At 37.1% G+C, this 19694-nt stretch overlaps 1 protein-coding gene across 8 annotated transcripts in view; it reads left to right on the top strand.

Moving 5' to 3' along the window:
- Window positions 1-19694, top strand: part of ZC3H13 (zinc finger CCCH-type containing 13) — a 98535-nt gene that overhangs the window by 16129 nt on the left and 62712 nt on the right. For 7 of the 8 annotated variants that reach the window (XM_043477616.1, XM_043477611.1, XM_043477615.1 and 4 more), the window contains one exon: window positions 14937-15045. Coding sequence is in view for 6 of the 8 variants with exons in the window: in XM_043477611.1 (XP_043333546.1) it covers window positions 14937-15045 (109 nt within the window). In the remaining 2 variants the exon portion in view is untranslated. Of the gene's footprint in view, window positions 1-5224; window positions 5295-14936; window positions 15046-19694 lie in introns of all 8 variants that reach the window. The other variant, XM_043477617.1, reaches the window with a different exon arrangement.

Genomic DNA, 19694 nt, shown 5'->3' with positions numbered 1-19694 from the left:
CCACAGTCAAGATACAGAGCATTTCCATCAACTCCAGAACCTATCTTCAGGTCCTTTTAGATTGGGTTTCCTCCCAAACCAGGCTCCTGACAGCCTCTGATCTCTCATTATATGGAGTCAGATGTCAATAGTTTATTCCTTTTATTGTGGACTGGTGTCCTATTATACAGATATAATAGGACAAATGGATAAACGATCAGAACTTGTTTATCCATTCCCCAGTTGATGGATACTTAGAGTTGTTTTCTAGTTTCTGGCTATTATGAATAAAGCTGCTGTTAACATTTGTGTACAGGTCTTTGTGTGGATGTATGTTTTCTGGGGGTAAATACCTAGAAGTGGAATTGCTGAGTCTTATGTTCTGTGTACTTTCATAAGAAACTGCCAGATAGTTTTCCGTAATGGTTATTTCATTTTCCATCTCAGCCCGAAGTGTATGGGAGTTTCAGTTGCTCTACATTTTGGCCAACATTTGACATTGTTCTACTGGGTATCTAGTGGTTTTAATTTGCGTTTCTCTGTGTTTAGTGATGTTGAGCATCTTTTCATGTGTTTATTGCCTTTTTTTTTTTTTTTTTGGTGAAGTGTCAGTTTACATCTTTTGCTTATAAGTTGTGCTGTTTGTCTTACTGCAGATTTATGGTTCTTATATGTTCTGAAGGTTGCAAATATATTTTCCTGGTATGTGTGTGTATGTGCACATGCACACTCAGTTGTGTCTCTTTACCTAACTCTACTGCCAGGCTCCTCTGTCCATGGAATTTTCCAGGCAAGAATACTGGAACAGGTTGCTATATCTTTCTCCAGGGGATCTTCCTTACTCAGGGGTGGAACTCGCGTCTCTTGTGTCTTCTGCATTAGCAGGCGGGTTCTTTCCCAGCTGAGCAACCAAGGGAGCTGTTTCCCAGTATTGTGACTTTCATTTTCACTTTCTTGGTTGTGTCTTTTAAGATATCTTTTAATTTTGATGAAGTCCAATTATTAATATATCCTGCCTTATATTGACACAGCTTCAGTAGTCCTTGATAGTTTCTTTGTTTCTGTTAAGATGTTTGCAGCTAATTTTTTGTATTTTATACCCTCTTCTCAGTCAGCCATTTCCCCCTATAGTCCAGGTTCTTTTATTGGGAGATGGTGTTTCAGGACCACTACTTGGAAACCTCTAACTTAGTCATTTTTTTAGGACTTTTCATTGTATTTCAACTGGGAAGTACAAAAGTACAAGTACTTTTTAAAAGTACTCTTTAAAAACATGTAAACAAGCACAAATTCAAATAATTCAAATTTAGAATTGAAAGGCTTTTACCTAATTCTTTGGTTTTATAGTTGTATCACTTTTGTGCTGAAAATTTTAGTCCCTATTGACATTCATTTGCATTATCTTACTTCTTAATAGTTCCAGAATAATTAGCAATGGTATTACTGATAATAAGATTACTTAGAACAGTTTAAGATCTTTGTAGTTCTTAGACTATAACCCATGAGGGAAATATCTGTGAAATTGATGTTAGGAATGCTGTGCTTAGTCCACTCAGTAGTGTCTGACTCTTTGCGACCCCATGGACTGTAGCCTGACAAGGCTCCTCTGTCCATGGGGATTTTTCTGGCAAGAATACTGGAGTAGGTTGCCATGCCCTCCTCCAGGGAGTCTTCCCAACCCAGGAATCGAACCCAGGTCTTTTGCATTGCAGGCGGATTCTTTACCATCTGAGTCACCAGGAAAGCCCGAGAATACTGGTATGGGTAGCCTATCCCTTCTCCAGGGGATCTTTGTGCCCCAGGAATTTGTTAGGGCTAGATAGTCACATTATTGTATTTTTAAAATTAATTTTTATTAATTTACAGTGTGTTTCTGCTATACACCAAAGTGCAAATTATTGTATTTTAAGTCGCTTGAGCAGTCTGTGTGGTTAAATCACAAATTGATGTGCTTGAGTTGATTCATTACATTTTGATTTTAGTTTTAGGGGTTTTTTAAAAAATTTTGTTTGTTAAATATATAGAACATTTCCCTGGTTTCAAAGTTATGAGACTGATTCCTACTGCTCTAATGAGGACCTCATGGCTTCACAGTTAAATCTACAGAATGGGTTACATTCAGAAAAGTCTACCTTTTATCTTCTTGACCTCTACTTTTCTCTCTATAGATAACCTAGAAACTAAATGATTGGATTATCCTGCCACTTCAATATACCAACATATACACACACACATATACCTGACTGTTTGCAGGTGACATGGTAGTATATAGAAAACCCTAAAGATTCCATCAGATAGCTGTTAGAACTACTACATGAATTCAATAAAGTTGCAGGATAGGATATACAGAAATCTGTAGCATTTCTATACACTAATAATGATCTAATAGAGAAATTAAAAACCTATTTACAGCTGGATCACAAAGATTAAAATACATAGAAATAAATTTAACCAGGGAAGTAAAAGATCTGTACACTGAAAACTGTTAAGACATTGATGAAAGGAATTGAAGACAACACAAATGGAAAGATATACTGTACTCATGGATTGGAAGAATTAGTATTCTTAAAATATCTGTGCTATCCAAAGCAACCCACAGATTTGTTGATTCTTTCTACATAGACAGTCATGTCATCTGTGAACAAAGACGTATATTTTTTCCTTCTCAATCTGTATACTTTTTTTCTTTTATTGCATTAGCTAGGACTTCCATTGTGATAGTGAAAAGGAATGGTGAGAGAAACAGCCTTTTGTTCCTTAATATCCTCTTGTTAGCAATCCAACTGGAAGAAAACTTCACACCATTAAATATAATGGTAACTAAGTTCTGTATAGATGTTCTTTATCAAGTTGAAGAATTTCCCTTTTTAGTTTGCTAAGAATTTTTAATCACAAATGTTAGTGTTGTATTTTGTCAAATACTTTTTCTGTGTTTATTGATACGATCATGTCATCTTTTCTTTTCTTTTTTTTTAGTCTGTTAATGTGATGGATTACCTTGATTGATTTTTGAATGTTGAACCACCCTTGCATATCTGGTATAAATCTTACTTGGCTGTGGTGTGTAATTATTTTTATATGTTGTTGGATTTCATTTGCCTGTATTTTGCTAATATGTTTAGGGTTTTTGCATTGATGTCCTTGAGAAATAATTGTGTGTGTGTTTTTTTTGGTTATGTCTTCCTCTGGTTTTGGTATCAAATACTTAGATACTAATGCTGGCCTTAGAATAATTCAGAAAGTATTCCCTCTGCTTCTGTCTTCTGGAAGAGATTGTAGAGAATTGGTATAATTTCTTTCTTAAATGCTTGATGGAATTCACACATGAGCCCATATGGGCTTGGTGCTTTAGGTTTTGAAAGATTATATATTATTAACTCAGTTTCTTTAATAGATATAATTCTATCAGATTGTTTATGCTTGATGTGTGTGTTTTGGCAGATTATGTCTTTCAAGTAATTAGTCATTTATCTAGGTTATCAAATTTGTGATCATAGCATTGTTTATAGTATTGCTTTATTCTTTAAATATCTTTGGAATCTGTATTGATGTCTCTTTTGTTTCTGATGTTGGTATTTTTTCTCTTCTTTTTTTCTTAGCTTATATAGAAACTTGATCTTTTCAAAAAACTGACTTTGGTTTTGTTGATTTTTTTTTTTCCATTGATTTCCCGTTTTCAACTTCATTGATTTTTTGCTCTACTTGTTATTTTCCTTCTACTTTAGATTTCAGTTGCTCTTTTTCTAGTTTTCTAAGGTAGAAACTTAAATTATTGATTTTAGAACCTTCTTCATTTCTACTATATGAATTCAATGCTATAAATTTCTCTGTAAACACTGTTTTCACTTTATTCCACAAATTTAGAGAATTTGAATTGTATTTTCATTCAGTTTGAAATATTTTGAATTGTCTCTTGAGATTTCTTCTTTGACTCATGTGTTAAGTAGAAGTGTTTTGTTTAATCTCCACATATTTTGGGATTATCCAGCCATCTTTCTGTTATTGATTTCAAGTTTAATTCCATTGTGGCTTGAGATTAGACATTATATGATTTTTATTCTTCTAAAAGTTTGTTTTATGGTCAGAATGTGGCCCACGTTGGCGAGTTGCTTTACAGTGTTGTTGTAGTCTCTGGTGCACAGCAAAGTGAGTCAGCTGTGTATATGAAAGGGAGAGTCGCTGAGTCGCCTCCGCCTCTGTGTGATCCCACCCGTGGACTATATATATAGTCCATGAAATTCTCCAAGTGAGAGTACTGGAGTGGGTGGCCATTCATTCCCTTCTCCAGGGGATCTTCCCAACCCAGGGATCAAACCCAGGTCTCCCGCGTTGCAGGTAGATTCTTTACCAGCTGAGTCACCGGGGAAGCCTGTGCATATATCCCCTCTTTTTTGGATTTCCATCCTGTTTGGGTTACCACAGCACTGAGTAGAGTTGCCTGTGCTACACAGGAGGTTCTCATTAGTTGTCTATTTTGTACATAGTAGTTGCTCTATAATATCTTAAGTGGTATTGTGGTCTCCTGCTCTTGAGAGATTTGGTAGAATTCCTATGCGAAACCACCTGAGTCTGGTACTATTGTGTGAAGAAATTCTTTATTTTTAAGAATTTATTTTTCCAATGGAAATGAATAGACCTTTGATCTTTAAGTCAGTTTTATTAAATATTCTTTTTAGAAAATTGTGTATTTTGAATAGATTTTTAAACTAGTTTGCATAGAGTTGTGTGAAGTCACATTTTTCCTTTTTCTCTGTTCTAATAACTGTTCTCACATTGTCAAAGGATTTTTAATACTTGTGATTTTTCTCCCTGTTTTCTTCATTAGGTTAGTCAGTGGTTTATTTTCAGAGTAAGCTTTTGGATTTACATATTCTTTCTCTTTTCTAACACATTTATTTCTCTTTTATTAGTTCCTTCTTTGATTAAGTTTATTTTTTGAATTGGTTGAGCATTTATTTTCATATATATGCATATATATGTATATATATACACATACACAAGTACTTAATGTTGTAAGCATTTTTCTGATAACTATTTCAGCTGAATTCCGTGCATCTCATGTATTATGCTTTTATTGTCATTATTTTTAAGGAATTCCCATCTTTAGGTTTGTATTTCATCTATGGTCCAATAATTGCTTAATGACATATTTAAACTTTTTCAGATTTGAGAGCTTTTTGTTTTATGTCTATATTATTATTTTAATTAAAAAAATAACTTCTATCTTATTTCTTTTTGTATTTAGGATTTCATGAGGTTTACTCTGTGGCCTAAGATATGGTCAATTTTTCTGAATTTCCTCTGTTAAAATAAAGGTATATTTTATGCTTTTTGTCTTTCAAGTACTAAAGTATATCTGAAACATCTGTTGTTTGGATCTCCTGTATTTTTCATATCTTTGCTTGATCTATCTTGGGTTGAGGCTGTCTTTTTTTTTAATAGTAAAAGATGTTTATCAGTTTTCACAATCAATAGGCAGACAAAAAATAAAAGATAATTACAATTGCAAGCCATAATGGAAACATGATTAACCTAATAATATAAAATAAATACATACAATCTGAGGGGTTAAGTAGAGTGATGTGGTGAGTGAAAGTGCATACGTGCACATGTTCTCATCCATCCAGCCAGTCTGTGTCTTTTGGTTGGTGAATTTATTCCATTTATAGTTAAGGTAGTTCTTGATATGTATGATCCTAGTACCATTTTCTTAGTTGTTTTGGGGTATTTTGTATAGGTCTTTTCCTTCTCTTGTGTCTCCTGCCTGGAGAAGTTCCTTTAGTATTTGTTGTAAACATGGTTTGGTATTGCTGAATTTGATTAACTTTTGTTTGTCTGGAAAGCTTTTGATTTCTCCATCAAATCTGAATGAGAGTGTTGCTGGGTAGAGTATTATTGGTTGTAGGTTCTTCCCTTTCATCACTTTAAATATATTCCATGCCAGTCCCTTCTGGCTTGTAGAATTTCTGTTGAGAAATCAGCTGATAACCTTGTGGGAGTTTGCCTGTATGTTATTTGTCATTTTCCCCCTTTGCTTTTAATATTTTTTTGTTTAATTTCCATCATTTTGATTACTGTGTGTCTTGGCATGTTCCTCCTTGTGTTTATCCTGCCTGGGACTCTGCTTTTCCTGTACTTGGTTGACTATTTCCTTTCCCATATTAAGGAAGTTTTCAGCTGTTATTTCTTCAGATATTTTCTCGAGTCCGTTCTCTCTTTTCTCTTTCTGGAATCCCTATAATGTGGCTGTTGGTTTGTTTAATATTGTCCCAGAGGTCTCTTAGGCTTTCTTCTTCTTCTTTTTCTTTTTTTTTTCATTCTTTTTCCTATATTCTGTTCTGTGGCAGTGATTTCTACCATTCTGTCCTCCAGGTCACTTATGCATTCTTCTGCATCAGTTCTGCTATTAATTCCTTCTAGTGTATTGTACATCTCTGTTTGTTCCTTAGTTTGTCTCGTTCTCTGGTAAACATTTCTTGCATCTTCTAAATCTTTGCCCCTATTCATTTTCTGAGATCCTGGATCATATTCCCTGTAATTATTCTGAATTCTTTTTCTGAAAGGTTGCCTATCACCGGTTTATTTGGTTGTTTTTCTGAGGTTTTATCTTGTCCCTTCACCTGGGACAAAACCCTCTGCTTTTTCATCCTGGTTAACTTCCTGTCATGTGGTTTTGGTTCTAGTCTCTGTGGGATTGGGGTGGTTCTTCTGTCTGCCCTCTTGGTGGATGAGACTCAGTTCAATTCAGTTGCTCAGTTGTGTCTGACTCTTTGCGACCCCATGAACTGCAGCACGCCAGGCCTCCGTGTCCATCACCAACTCCCGGAGTCCACCCAAACCCATGTCCATCAAGTCGGTGATGCCATCCAACCATCTCATCCTCTGTCGTCCCCTTCTCCTCCTGCCCTCAGTCTTTCCCAGCATCAGGGTCTTTTCCAATGAGTCAGCTCTTCGCATCAGGTGTCCAAAGTATTGGAGTTTCAGCTTCAACATCAGTCCTGCCAACGAACACCCAGTACTGATCTCCTTTAGGATGGACTGGTTGGATTTCCTTGCAGTCCAAGGGACTCTTAAGAGTCTTCTCCAATACCACAGTTCAAAAGCATCAGTTCTTTGGCGCTCAGCTTTCTTTATAGTCCAACTCTCACATCCATACATGACCACTGGAAAAACCATAGCCTTGACTAGACGGACCTTTTTTGACAAAGTATTGTCTCTGCTTTTTAATATGCTATCTAGGTTGGTCAGAACTTTCCTTCCAAGGAGTAAGCGTCTTTTAATTTTATGGCTGCAATCACCACCTACAGTGATTTTGGAGCCCAGAAGAATAAAGTCAGCCACTGTTTCCCCATCTATTTCCCGTGAAGTGATGGGACTGGATGCCATGATCTTAGTTTTCTGAATGTTAAGCTTTAAGCCAACTTTTTCAGTCTCCTCTTTCACTTTCATCAAGAGGCCCTTTAGTTTTTCTTCATTTTCTGCCATAAGGATGGTGTCATCTGCATATCTGAGGTTATTGATATTTCTCCTAGCAATCTTGATTCCAGCTTGTGCTTCATCCAGCCCAGCATTTCTCATGATGTACTCTGCATATAAGTTAAAGAAGCAGGGTGACAATATACAGTCTTGACGTACTCCTTTTCCTCTTTGGAACCAGTCTGTTGTTCCATGTCCAGTTCTAACTGTTGCTTCCTGACCTGCATATAGATTTCTCAAGAGGCAGGTCAGGTGGTCTGGTATTCCCATCTCTTTCAGAATTTTCCAGAGTTTATTGTGATCCACACAGTCGAAGGCTTTGGCATAGTCAATAAAGCATAAATAGATGTTTTTCTGGAACTCTCTTGCTTTTTCGATGATGCAGTGGATGTTGGCAATTTGATCTCTGGTTCCTCTGCCTTTTCTAAAGCCTGCTTGAACATCTGAAAGTTCACGGTTCATGTGTTGCTGAAGCCTGGCTTGGAGAATTTTGAGCATCGCTTTACTAGCGTGTGAGATGAGTGCAATTGTGCGGTAGTTTGAGCTACCCCACGTCCAAGGTCAGGGACGGCGGCTGAGAGGAGCTACCCCACACCCGAGGTCAGGGGCAGAGGCCAAGAGGATGAGACTAGGAGGCTTGTTTAAGAGTCCTGATGGGGTGGACTGGTGGTGGGGAATACTGGGTCTTGTTCTGATGGGCAGGGCCATGCTCAGTAAAACCTGTGACAAACCAAGACAGCATATTAAAAAGCAGAGACATTACTTAACCAACAAACGTCTGTATAATCAAAGCTATGGTTTTTCCAGTAGTCATCTATGGATGTGAGAGTTGGGCCATAAAGAAAGCTGAGTGCCGAAAAATTGATGTTTTGAACTGTGGTGTTGGAGAAGACTCTTGAGAGTCCCTTGGACTGCAAGGAGATCCAACCAGTCCCTCCTCCTAAAGGAGATCAGTCCTGGGTGTTCATTGGCAGGACTGATGCTGAAGCTGAAACTCCAGTACTTTGGCCACCTCATGTGAAGAGTTGACTCATTAGAAAAGACCCTGATGCTGGGAGGGATTAGGGGCAGGAGGAGAAGGGGATGACAGAGGATGAGATGGCTGGATGGCATCAGCAACTCGATGGGCATGAGTTTGAGTAGGCTACGGGAGTTGGTGATGAATAGGGAGGCCTGGTGTGGTGCATCCATGGGGTTGCAGAGTCGGACGACTGAGCCACTGACCTGAACTGAACTGAACTGAACTGATGGGTGGGGTTGTGCTCCCTCCCTGTTAGTTGTTTAGCCTGAGGTGACCCAGCCCTGGGGTCTAGCGGCTCTATGTTAGGGCTGATGTCCACCTCCAAGAGGACTTATGCAAAGGGGCCCCTTCCAGAACTGCTGCCAGTGCCCCTGTCCTCGTGGTGAGCATCTACTGATGCACACCTCCACAGGAGACCCTCCAGGACTAGCAGGTAGATCTGGTTCAGCCTCTTGTGGGATCACTGCTCCTTTCATCTGGGTCTTGATGCACACAGGATTTTGTTTGTGCTGCCCTCCAAGAGTGGAGTCTCTCTTTTCCCCAGTCCTGTGGAAATCCTGTAAGCACATTCCACTGACCTTCAAAGTCAGATTCCCTGTAGATTCCCTGTCCTTTTGCCAGATCCCTGGGCTGGGAAGCCTGACATGGGGCTCAGAACCTTGACAACACAGTGGGAGAATTTCTTAGGTATTATCATTCTCCAGATTGTGGCTTGCCCATCTGGTGGGTATGGGATTTTATTTTATCATGTTGGTGCCCCTCCTACCATCTCATTGCAGCTTCTTTGTCTTTAGACTTGATATACTTTGGGGTATAATTTTTTGGTGGGTTCCAGCATCCTCCTGTCAATGGTTGTTCAACAGCTTGCTGTGATTTTGGTCCTCTCATAGGAGGATATAAGCATACATCGTTCTCCTCTGCCATCTTGAACCGGAACCCTGAGAATGCCTTTTAAAGTATCTTAGTAGTACTGTGTTTCTGTCTAGTTCTCTCTCTGTCTCCTATAGTTTGTACTGTTCAGTGCAGTATTATTAGGTACATAGATACAAAAATATTAATAATTGTCCCCTCCTCTTTTTATTTTTAAAATGTGGTGTTAGAAGATGACCTGATCTTTGTTATCTGTTGAATGTTTTTTGAAGTTTATAATCTTATTTATTTGTGACTCTGCTTATTCTGAGACAGGTTTTCTTTTTCTTCATAAAAGAAAACCTCTGATAACCCTATTATGGGATTTTTCTTCAGTGTAGTACAAATATAGTTTCCTAAGTGTAGATCTAAATTTCTCTGCTGTCCATGTTTTTATAATGTTGAAATAACCCAAAATTGCACATCTGTGAATCATTTTAAAATTTCAAAATGTCAGTTATGTGTATCCTAAAAGCTATATACTGAGCTAAGTTGTTGGGCTTGTGTTCAGGCCAAAAAGCCACAATGAAGCATTGTTCATTAAAGTTTTCAGCCTTGGTCAAAAGTGTCCCAACTGAAAAGGTTTGAAAACCTTAAGGTGAGAACCATAATCTCCAAAGAGAGAATTGGTGAGTTGGAAAGTGGTGTTGAAGAGTTTATCCAGAATGTAGCCTACAAAGACAAGGTTATAAAAAATATATAAGAAATTCATAATTGTGGGTGAAAAACTTAGTAAATCTAATGTACATCTAATTGGAATCCTTGGGGGAGGGGAATAGAATATGGGAAAGGCAATGTTAAAAGAAAGAGTGGCTGAGAATTTTCCATAATTGGTGAGACATAAGCCTGCAGATATAGAAAGCATGATACGTATCATCAAGTAGAGTATTACAGCTGCAGAACATGAGAGGCAAAGAGAAAATACTGGGAACACCCAGAAATAACAGGCAGATCTTTCTACAAAGGGATGATGGACAATGATGGACAGCATCAGTAACAACAATGGAAGCCAAAATACAGTGGAATGATATTTTCAAAGCTGAGGTGAATATGTGAACCCATAGTTATTTGCCCAGAAAAGCTGTTTTTCAAGAATGAGGATATAATAAAGAAAATTTTTGGTAAAATTGATGGTGTTGATCACCAGGAAACTTTGATTACATAATTTCTAAAAGGATATACATCAGGAAGATGGAAAATGACCTTAGAATGAGGGTCCAAAATGCATTAGTAAAGGTGAACAAAGAAAATCTTTAGTAGGTTGGAAAGTGTATTTTTTTTTTTTTTTTTTTTACTTTTATGGCCTCTGCAGTTGTCAAAAGTGTTGTTGGTCAGTCCATCAGTCATGTCCAACTCTTTGCAACCCCATAAACTTCTGCAGCATGCCAGACTTCCCTGTCCTTCACCATCTCCTGGAGTTTGCTTAAACTCATGTCCATTGAATCAGGGATGCCATCCAACCATCTTATTCTCTGTGTCATTCCCTTCTCCTCCTGCCCTCAGTCTTTCCCAGCATCAGGGTCTTTTCCAATGAGTCAGCTCTTCGTATCAGGTGGCCAAAGTATTGGAGCTTCAGCTTTAACATCAGTCCTTCAATGAATATTCAGGGTTGATTTCCTTTACGATTGACTGGTTTGATCTCCTTGCTGTCCAAGGGACTCTCAAGAGCCCTCTCAAAAGCGTTGCATTGTACAGTACTTTGAGGAAGTAAAGTGTAGTTCCAAAGGTACAGTGTAACTTTGAACTTCCCAGAATCCATTCGCTTTTTTGTTTTGAAGCTGCATTGCTATTTGGGGAATTGATCCCAGATTCACTGCTGGACCCTCATTGGCCTAACCTAGTTATAACAGTCCCATTCTCCTTGTTAATTCAATTGACTTAGGAACCAGGCCTAATTCATTTAACTGGTGGCTGTTATCTTTATCAATTATTGATTCAGATGTGGCCATATGACTGAAGTTGGCTTACTTAGACTGAAAGAAAAAATTATTTTTTGATTGGAGAAAGGCACATACTGGGTGAATCTAGATTGCTTGTCCTTGTGGTAAAAGAAATGTGCCTTCATGTGAAGTCAACAATAGGAATAGCAGCGTTGTGAGAAAGGAGAAAAACAATAAGAAAATTTGATCTCCAGTGACTTCAGTGTATTACTACTTAAGTGTGTTACTACTTTACCCAGCCCTGAAGTTTACCCTATTTCTAGACTTCATTTTGATGGGGCTTCCGTGGTAAGTCAGTGGGTTAAGAATCTGCCTGCAATGCAGGAGACCTGTGTTCGATCCCTTGATTGGGAGGATCCCCTGGAGAAGGAGATGGCAACCCACTCCAGTATTCTTGCCTGGAAAATCCTGTGGACAGAGGATCCTGGCAGGCTATATACAGTCCATGGAGTTGCAAAGAGTTGGACATGACTGAGCGACACACAGGCTTCATTGTGTGTGAGGTTGTAGTTTACATTTATATAGCTTTTAAAATTATAATTTATTTAAACTCCACCCAAAACACCTCTCCCTCCTCCAAACACCTTTCCCCCCAAAAACAAGAATAATTTCAGTTCAGAGGTAGAAGCTATATACTCAATACTACTCTGGCAAGACTAAATTAATTTTAGTTATCACATTTTATTGAAGCAACATTGTGAGATTAGTGTGCTCAGAGAAAATGACAGAGTAGAGAAGGGTATGAAAATATGAAATGTTAATATATGATCAGTGTAAAGAGTATTTTTGCCCTGATATAAGAAGATATTGAAAAGATTTAGTTAACAATGTTGAAATATTTAAATAGCTATCATGTGGAAGAATTACTAGATTTGTTTTACATGATTGTAGAGGTCAAAAGTAGTTCCAATCAGTAGACATTCTGGAGAGGTATCAATATAAGAAAGTTGTGATCAGTATATGAAATAATTTTCTAATGTTCAGAGCTGTCTAAAAATGGGAGCAAAGAATGCAGCAGTGGAGAGCTATCAGTGGAGACCTTGGGAGTAACTTCCTCCCCTGAAATTCTTCTGATAGAAGACTCGCACAGCTACACAAAATTTAGGAAAAAATTTTCTACATGGGGTATGAGGTTGGATTATATTACTTCAAGGACCCCTAATATTTTATTATTATGGTTGCTAATCACTTACTATATTAATAATATTGTCTTTCTGTTCTGTTAGCCTCAACACTTCTTTTCAAATAATAATCTTGTTAATGGCTCCTTACTAGCTAGAAATAAAATTTGTAACAAATATAACCTGTCCATACATATGTTTAAGGAATAAATATGAGTGATATAAAGTAGAAATAAAGTGAAAGTAAAAGTTCACAATTATTTACTGCATTTCTGAAATGTGAAAGACTTTTATTAAAAGAAGCATTTTTCCTAAGTTAGACTTAATAAGTAAAGACTTATTTGGCAACAAACCAGATCTTAATTGATAAAAAGCTTATTATATAGCCTTTATCCAGTTGGTGAATTTACATGTTTTGCTGCAAAAATAACTGAATGTTTGATCACAGATTGCTGCTCCAGACCCTTTGGGCATTGTTACTTAATATATTTTGAAATCCGAATAATTCTGAATTCATAAAATATCTCATCTCATGGGTATTGGTTAAAATATTGCAGTTCTTTAACAAATATTTCAACATGTATATGTTCCAGAATGATTAATTTAGAATATATAATAATCAAATAGTTGTACTTGTAATTAATATATTTGCATTTAAGAGCAGTAAGATGACAAACCATTCTATTCAAGAAATGCAAGAAGGTGATAGAGCAAACCATCCTATACTACATGAAACAAGTAATGGCAGACCCTTTACATTTGAATATGATAAGAGGAAAGAAATAATTTTATTTTACACGGAATAACATGCCTAACAAGTTATACACTGTTGTTTGAAGAGGAAAAAATGAGGAGATACAACATTTTAATAGATGACCTGAGCCTTAGGTATTATCAAAATTGTTTCCTCTGTTATGGTTTGAGGTGAGCTCAATTGATCAGTCATGTCCAACTCTTTGCGACCGCATGGACTGTAGTCCACCAGGCTCCTCTGTCCATAGGATTTTGATTTGAGGTGAGATAGTGACAAAGTTTTGGGCAAAAGCATATCTCCTAACTTGAAATTCCACCACATATTGAAGCCTCCACTAGTACTTAATAATAGTTATATATGATCTCTGGGGACAGTATTATTAGAGTCATACTGGAAAACAATAGGAAATGCAAAAATTGTATAATTTCAATATGTAGGGTAAATTTCATTAAATATTTACATAAATATATGTATATACACACACATTTGTATGTGGGTTTAATTCACAGGACATTCAAAAGTTGCATGGCATATAGAATAATTCTTCATTAATATTGCACAGAATATATTTTAAGAGTAAAAATAGATGGTGTTCCTTTTTCTCCTTTTGTCTCACGTACAAATAGGAGTGCATTTATTTTTTCCTTTTCTTTTTTTGATCTTTCACCATTTTGTCATGACTGGTTCTATTATATAGTCTCTTAATATTTGTCAGCCTCTGTTGTATCAGCAACTGTATGTGTCATTTAGCAGGTAATACTTAAAACATGACTTCCTACCTAGATAAGTAAAATTTAGGGGCAATTATATACTAGAGTTCTTTAAAAAGAAGACAAAGATAAGTTAATTTGTGTTGTAAGCAGCCAAATTTTGTGTCTGGTAATGCCCGGAAAGAACTTTTGGCACTTAATATCCTTGTGTATTAGTGTCTTTCATAGTCAAGATTTAGTGTTAATAAAAGTGAGACACTGTGGTGGGAAGGTAAGAATTCCATGACACAGGTTGTGTTTTCTTTTCACTTAGTAAAATGTGGTTTAGAGCTTTCATCTTATATAATAGCATACTTCATTAAATTTTACAAATTGCATTACTATTATCCTGCTTTGTGTATAGGCTGCTGGAATAAAATGTTAAACATTTTGGCTTTTGGGATGCAATATAAAGATAACTTTTCTAAATATTTTAGTTACCACACCAAAATAGGGAAAATCCCCTCTTTTAAGGCATTTATAAAATTATTAGATGAATTTGGATTTACCTTTAGGTGTCTTTAAATGCTCATTTGTTAGTAATATATAATGTGTCCTGGATCAGCAGTTATTTTTGAGAATCTACTGTGAACAGTGTAACCTTTTTCTAGTTGTTTTAAAATATAATCACAGTTCCTCCTGTTGTATTTGATCCATTTTAAACTTTACCCCTGTAATGTTCATGTAGAAACTGAATATGTAGTATACTATCAAATGCATATTAAGGTATTTGATTTTCATTGTATCTTTTAAAAACTTAAACTTCCTACATTTGCTGTTTTTTAGTAAAATAGATAATGGTACAGTCTTTTCATTGTGGTGATACTCTAGAATTTGTTACTTCCTCTGCTTAGTGGATGAGTGTTTGCAAAACTGATTCTTTAATGAAACAAGAATGAAGTTAAAAATATTCTGTATTATAGTAACTACCTCTTGTAGTTTTTATAAATGTAATAACTCATATGTACGTATGTATGTACTTTTTAGAAAGAATCTTCAAGAGGGAGACATAGGGAAAAGGAAGACATAAAAATCACTAAGGAGAGAACTCCAGAAAGTGAAGAAGAAAATGTAGAATGGGAAACTAATAGAGATGGTGAGTTTCAAAACTCTTTGTTTATATAGTTAGTGTATTGATTGTTCACTTTGTAGGCTTTTCTGTGGGCTTCAAAACACTTTCCAGCCGTGATCTCCCTATTGTTTCAGAATCTAATTGACTTGTGTGTCTTACTGAGTTATAAGGCAGGAAATGGCATATAGCTGAATAAAAGCTAAGAAAGCTGTTCTGTCCAGAACTTACCTGTTCAGCATCATGCTACTTTGAAATTTGTTGCACTTATAAATCTTTAACTTCCTCAGTATCAAGGTTTAAGAGAATTGAAATTTATGTTTATTGTTTTGCATAAAATATTAAAAGTGAGATTTTTAAACCTTAAAGACCTAGAAAGATTATTTCCAAGAAATTGTTGGATTTCATCTTTCAAGAAAGTGATATCAGATGATAACTGGGGGATTAGTTCATGAAATATTAGGAAAATCACCTTTAAGTTACTGTCTTTTAACAAATAAGCATTTATTTTTCACACCATGAGTGTTCTATCTTCTCTACTTTTGTGATCTAGAAGTTGAGCACTATAGTCTCACACTACCAAATACAGAAAGAGGGAACTCACATCTGTAGATATACTAGGCATTTTAATATAATTTATGTAATTATTTCAGCAATTCAGCTTTGTTACTCTACTATACTTGACAAAACTAAAGACTTTAAGAATGTAACTTCCTTCTTCATTCGATAGCCAAAAACTTATAGAAAATTATAGCTTGTGGGCCAGACACCTGTTTTTGCAGTAGAATTTTATTGGAGAACAGCCATGTCCATTCGTTAATTTTCTGTGACTGCTTTTGAGCTGCGGTAGATGAGTTGGATTATGTGCGACAGCCAAGAGACTGCAAGCATAAACTATTTACTACAATATTTAAGAAATATCCCTGAAAACTTATAGACTAATACTTGAAAAGTACCTTAAGAGTTCAGTTCAGTTCAGTTGCTCAGTTGTGTCCAGCTCTTTGCGATCCCATGAACCACAGTACGCCAGGCCTCCCTGTCCATCACCAACTCCCGGAGTCCACCCAAACCCGTGTCCATTGAGTCAGTGATGCCATCCAGCCATCTCATCCTCTGTCGTCCCCTTCTCCTCCTGCCCTCAGTCTTTCCCAGCATCAGGGTCTTTTCCAATGAGTCATCTCTTCACATCAAGTGGCCAAAGTATTGGCATTTCAGCTTCAACATCAGTCCTTCCAGTGAACACCCAAGACAGATCTCCTTTAGGACGGACTGGTTGGATCTCCTTGCTGTCCAAGGGCCTCTCAAGAGTCTTCTCCAACACCACAGTTCAAAAGCATCAATTCTTCTGTGCTCAGCTTTCTTTATAGTCTAACTCTCAAATCCATACATGACCACTGGAAAAACCATAGCCTTGACTAGACAGACCTTTGTTGGCAAAGCGATGTCTCTGCTTTTATTAATATGCTATCTAGTTTGGTCATAACTTTCCTTCCAAGGAGTAAGCGTCTTTTAATTTCATGGCTGCAATCACCACCTACAGTGATTTTGGAGCCCAGAAGAATAAAGTCAGCCACTGTTTCCCCATCTATTTCCCATGAAGTGATGGGACTGGATGCCATGATCTTAGTTTTCTGAATGTTAAGCTTTAAGCCAACTTTTTCACTCTCCTCTTTCACTTTCATCAAGAGGCCCTTTAGTTCTTCTTCATTTTCTGCCATAAGGATGGTGTCATCTGCATATCTGAGGTTATTGATATTTCTCCTGGCAATCTTGATTCCAGCTTGTGCTTCCTCCAGCCCAGCGTTTCTCACGATGTACTCTGCATATAAATTAAATAAACAGGGTGACGATATACAGCCTTGACGTACTCCTTTTCCTCTTTGGAAGCAGTCTGTTGTTCCATGTTCAGTTCGAACTGTTGCTTCCTGACCTGCATACAGGTTTCTCAAGAGACAGGTCAGGTGGTCTGGTATTCCCATCTCTTTCAGAATTTTCCACAGTTTATTGTGATCCGCACAAAGGCTTTGACATAGTCAGTAAAGCAGAAATAGATGTTTTTCTGGAACTCTCTTGCTTTTTCGATGATGCAGTGGATGTTGGCAATTTGATCTCTGGTTCCTCTGCCTTTTCTAAAACCAGCTTGAACATCTGGAAGTTCATGGTTCACGTACTGTTAAAGCCTGGCTTGGAGAATTTTGAGCATTACTTTGCTACCGTGTGAGATGAGTGCAATTGTGCGGTTGTTTGAGCATTATTTGGCATTGCCTTTCTTTGGGATTGGAATGAAAACTGACCTTTTCCAGTCCTGTGACCACTGCTGAGTCTTCCAAATTTGCTGACATATTGAGTGCAACACTTTCACAGCATCATCTTTCAGGATTTGAAATAGCTCAACTGGAATTCCATCACCTCCACTAGCTCCAGCAATTTGAACATCAGTACTTCTTAAGGAAATCCATTCCATCTTTATACAGTATTGTCTGTTATAAATTTGCTTCTAAGAACAAATACGAAACTTCTCTATTTGTTCATTGGGATTTCAAAAGTAACACTAATACCTCCTACAGAATAGCAGTAAATATTCTAAACCTTGACTGTTCAAAGTTGAATGGCTAACTTTTTCTAAATTCTAAGGGATTAAAGCTTAAGACACCCAACGTTTTTCCTTTTCATTTTAATTATTTTTTTTGAAAAAAAAATTCTGAAATACATTGGATGCTTATTTTTAAAAATAGAAACTTCTGTATTTCCATTATAGTAGTACATGCTAATTGTTGAATATTTTAAAGGTTCAGAAAAGCCTACGTCAGTTTGCTCCTTTTTTCATAGTAGCTCTTTCAAACCCTCTCCTTAAATCTCCACCCTTCCAACCGCTTTCTCCTGCTTGCTATTTACAACACACAAATGATGTAACTCTTTATCCACAGACTCTTTCAGCTTCTTGCCAGCACATCTGTAAACTAGTTTTTATTCACTAAACTTTATTTTCCTCTTGTTCTTAATAAGAGGCTTCCCTCCTGCTGCATGAGGTTAGAGTCCCCTGATTTCCTTCCACCTCTGCAATCTTGTTTGTCTTACATTCTCTCTTTTAGCTTTAAGATCTGTCTTGGCACATTTTCTCTTTTCACCATTTTATATTTAGTCATTACCTTGTTTATTCCTCCTTTACAGCTAAATTGTAGCTTTTCACTTCATGTTTATTCCGTCTTCTGATGCGCATCTTCACTAAAACTGCTTTTTAAGGTCACAATAACCTCCTTTTTGCTAAATAAATGAAGACATACTTGTCTCTTTCTCCTGTAATCTTCCTGCAGCATGTGACACATTCCATAACCTTTCTTCTTGAAACCCTTTCCCCTTAGCATCCATCTGTCACTCGTGGGGTTTTGTGTCTTCCTATTCAAACTCTTTGGCCTTCCAGAGGCTCCTTGTGTGCTATCTATCCCTTCCCAACGCTTTGCTCTAGACTCATCTTTATAAAAACTAAACTGATTTTTACTGCAAGAGCCTTTTATATGTAAAATTCTTTTAAAAGGTGAGTAAATGTCTTTTATAGTACTTTTACATACAAAATATTCACATGGCTGTTTCTTAGGTTTTCTCTTGATTTTAAAACTCATCAGTTCAGTTCAGTCGCTCAGTCATGTCCGACTCTTTGCAACCCCATGAATTGCAGCACGCCAGGCCTCCCTATTCATCACCAACTCCCGGAGTTCACTCAGACTCATGTCCATTGAATCAGTGATGCCACCCAGCTATCTCATTCTCTGTTGTCCCCTTCTCCTCCTGCCCCCAATCCCTCCCATCATCAGGGTCTTTTCCAATGAGTCAACTCTTTGCATGAGGTGGCCAAAGTACTGGAGTTTCAGCATCAGCATCAGTCCTTCCAATGAACACCCAGGACTGATCTCCTTTAGGATGGACTGATTGGATCTCCTTTCAGTCCAAGGGCCTCTCAAGAGTCTTCTCCAACACCATAGTTCAAAAGCATCAATTTTTCAGCGCTCAGCTTTCCTCACAGTCCCAACTCTCACATCCATAGATAACTACTGGAGAAACCACAGCCTTGACCTGATGGACCTTTGTTGGCAAAGTAATGTCTCTTTTTAATATGCTATCTAGGTTGGTCATAACTTTCCTTCCAAGGAGTAAGCGTCTTTTAATTTCATGACTGCATTCACCATCTGCAGTGATTTTGGAGCCCCAAAAAATGAAGTCTGACATTGTTTCCACTCTTTCCCCATCTATTTCCCATGAAGTGATGGGACCAGATGCCATGATCTTAGTTTTCTGAATGTTGAGCTTTAGGCCAACTTTTTCACTCTCCTCTTTCACTTTCATCAAGAGGCTTTTTAGTTCCTCTTCACTTTCTGCCATAAGGATGGTGTTATCTGCATATCTTAGGTTATTGATATTTCTCCGGGCAAACTTGATTCCAGCTTGTGCTTCTTCCAGCCCAGTGTTTCTCATGATGTACTCTGCATATAAGTTAAATAAGCAGAGTAACAATATTAAAACTCATAGGTTCTGATTATTTTAAATCGCTATGGTTTAAAAGTTTCTGTTTGAAAAAATATTGAAGCATAGAATTAGAGAGTGAGACCGAACTCATTTAATATGCTTACCCTCTGCATTTTCAGTCTAAATAGCAATTTTAGCTAGACTCCGCAGAAGTT

The sequence above is a fragment of the Cervus canadensis genome, chromosome 9 (assembly GCF_019320065.1).
Source record: "Cervus canadensis isolate Bull #8, Minnesota chromosome 9, ASM1932006v1, whole genome shotgun sequence".
NCBI lineage: Eukaryota > Metazoa > Chordata > Mammalia > Artiodactyla > Cervidae > Cervus > Cervus canadensis.
This window is presented reverse-complemented; position numbering and strand designations above follow the sequence as displayed.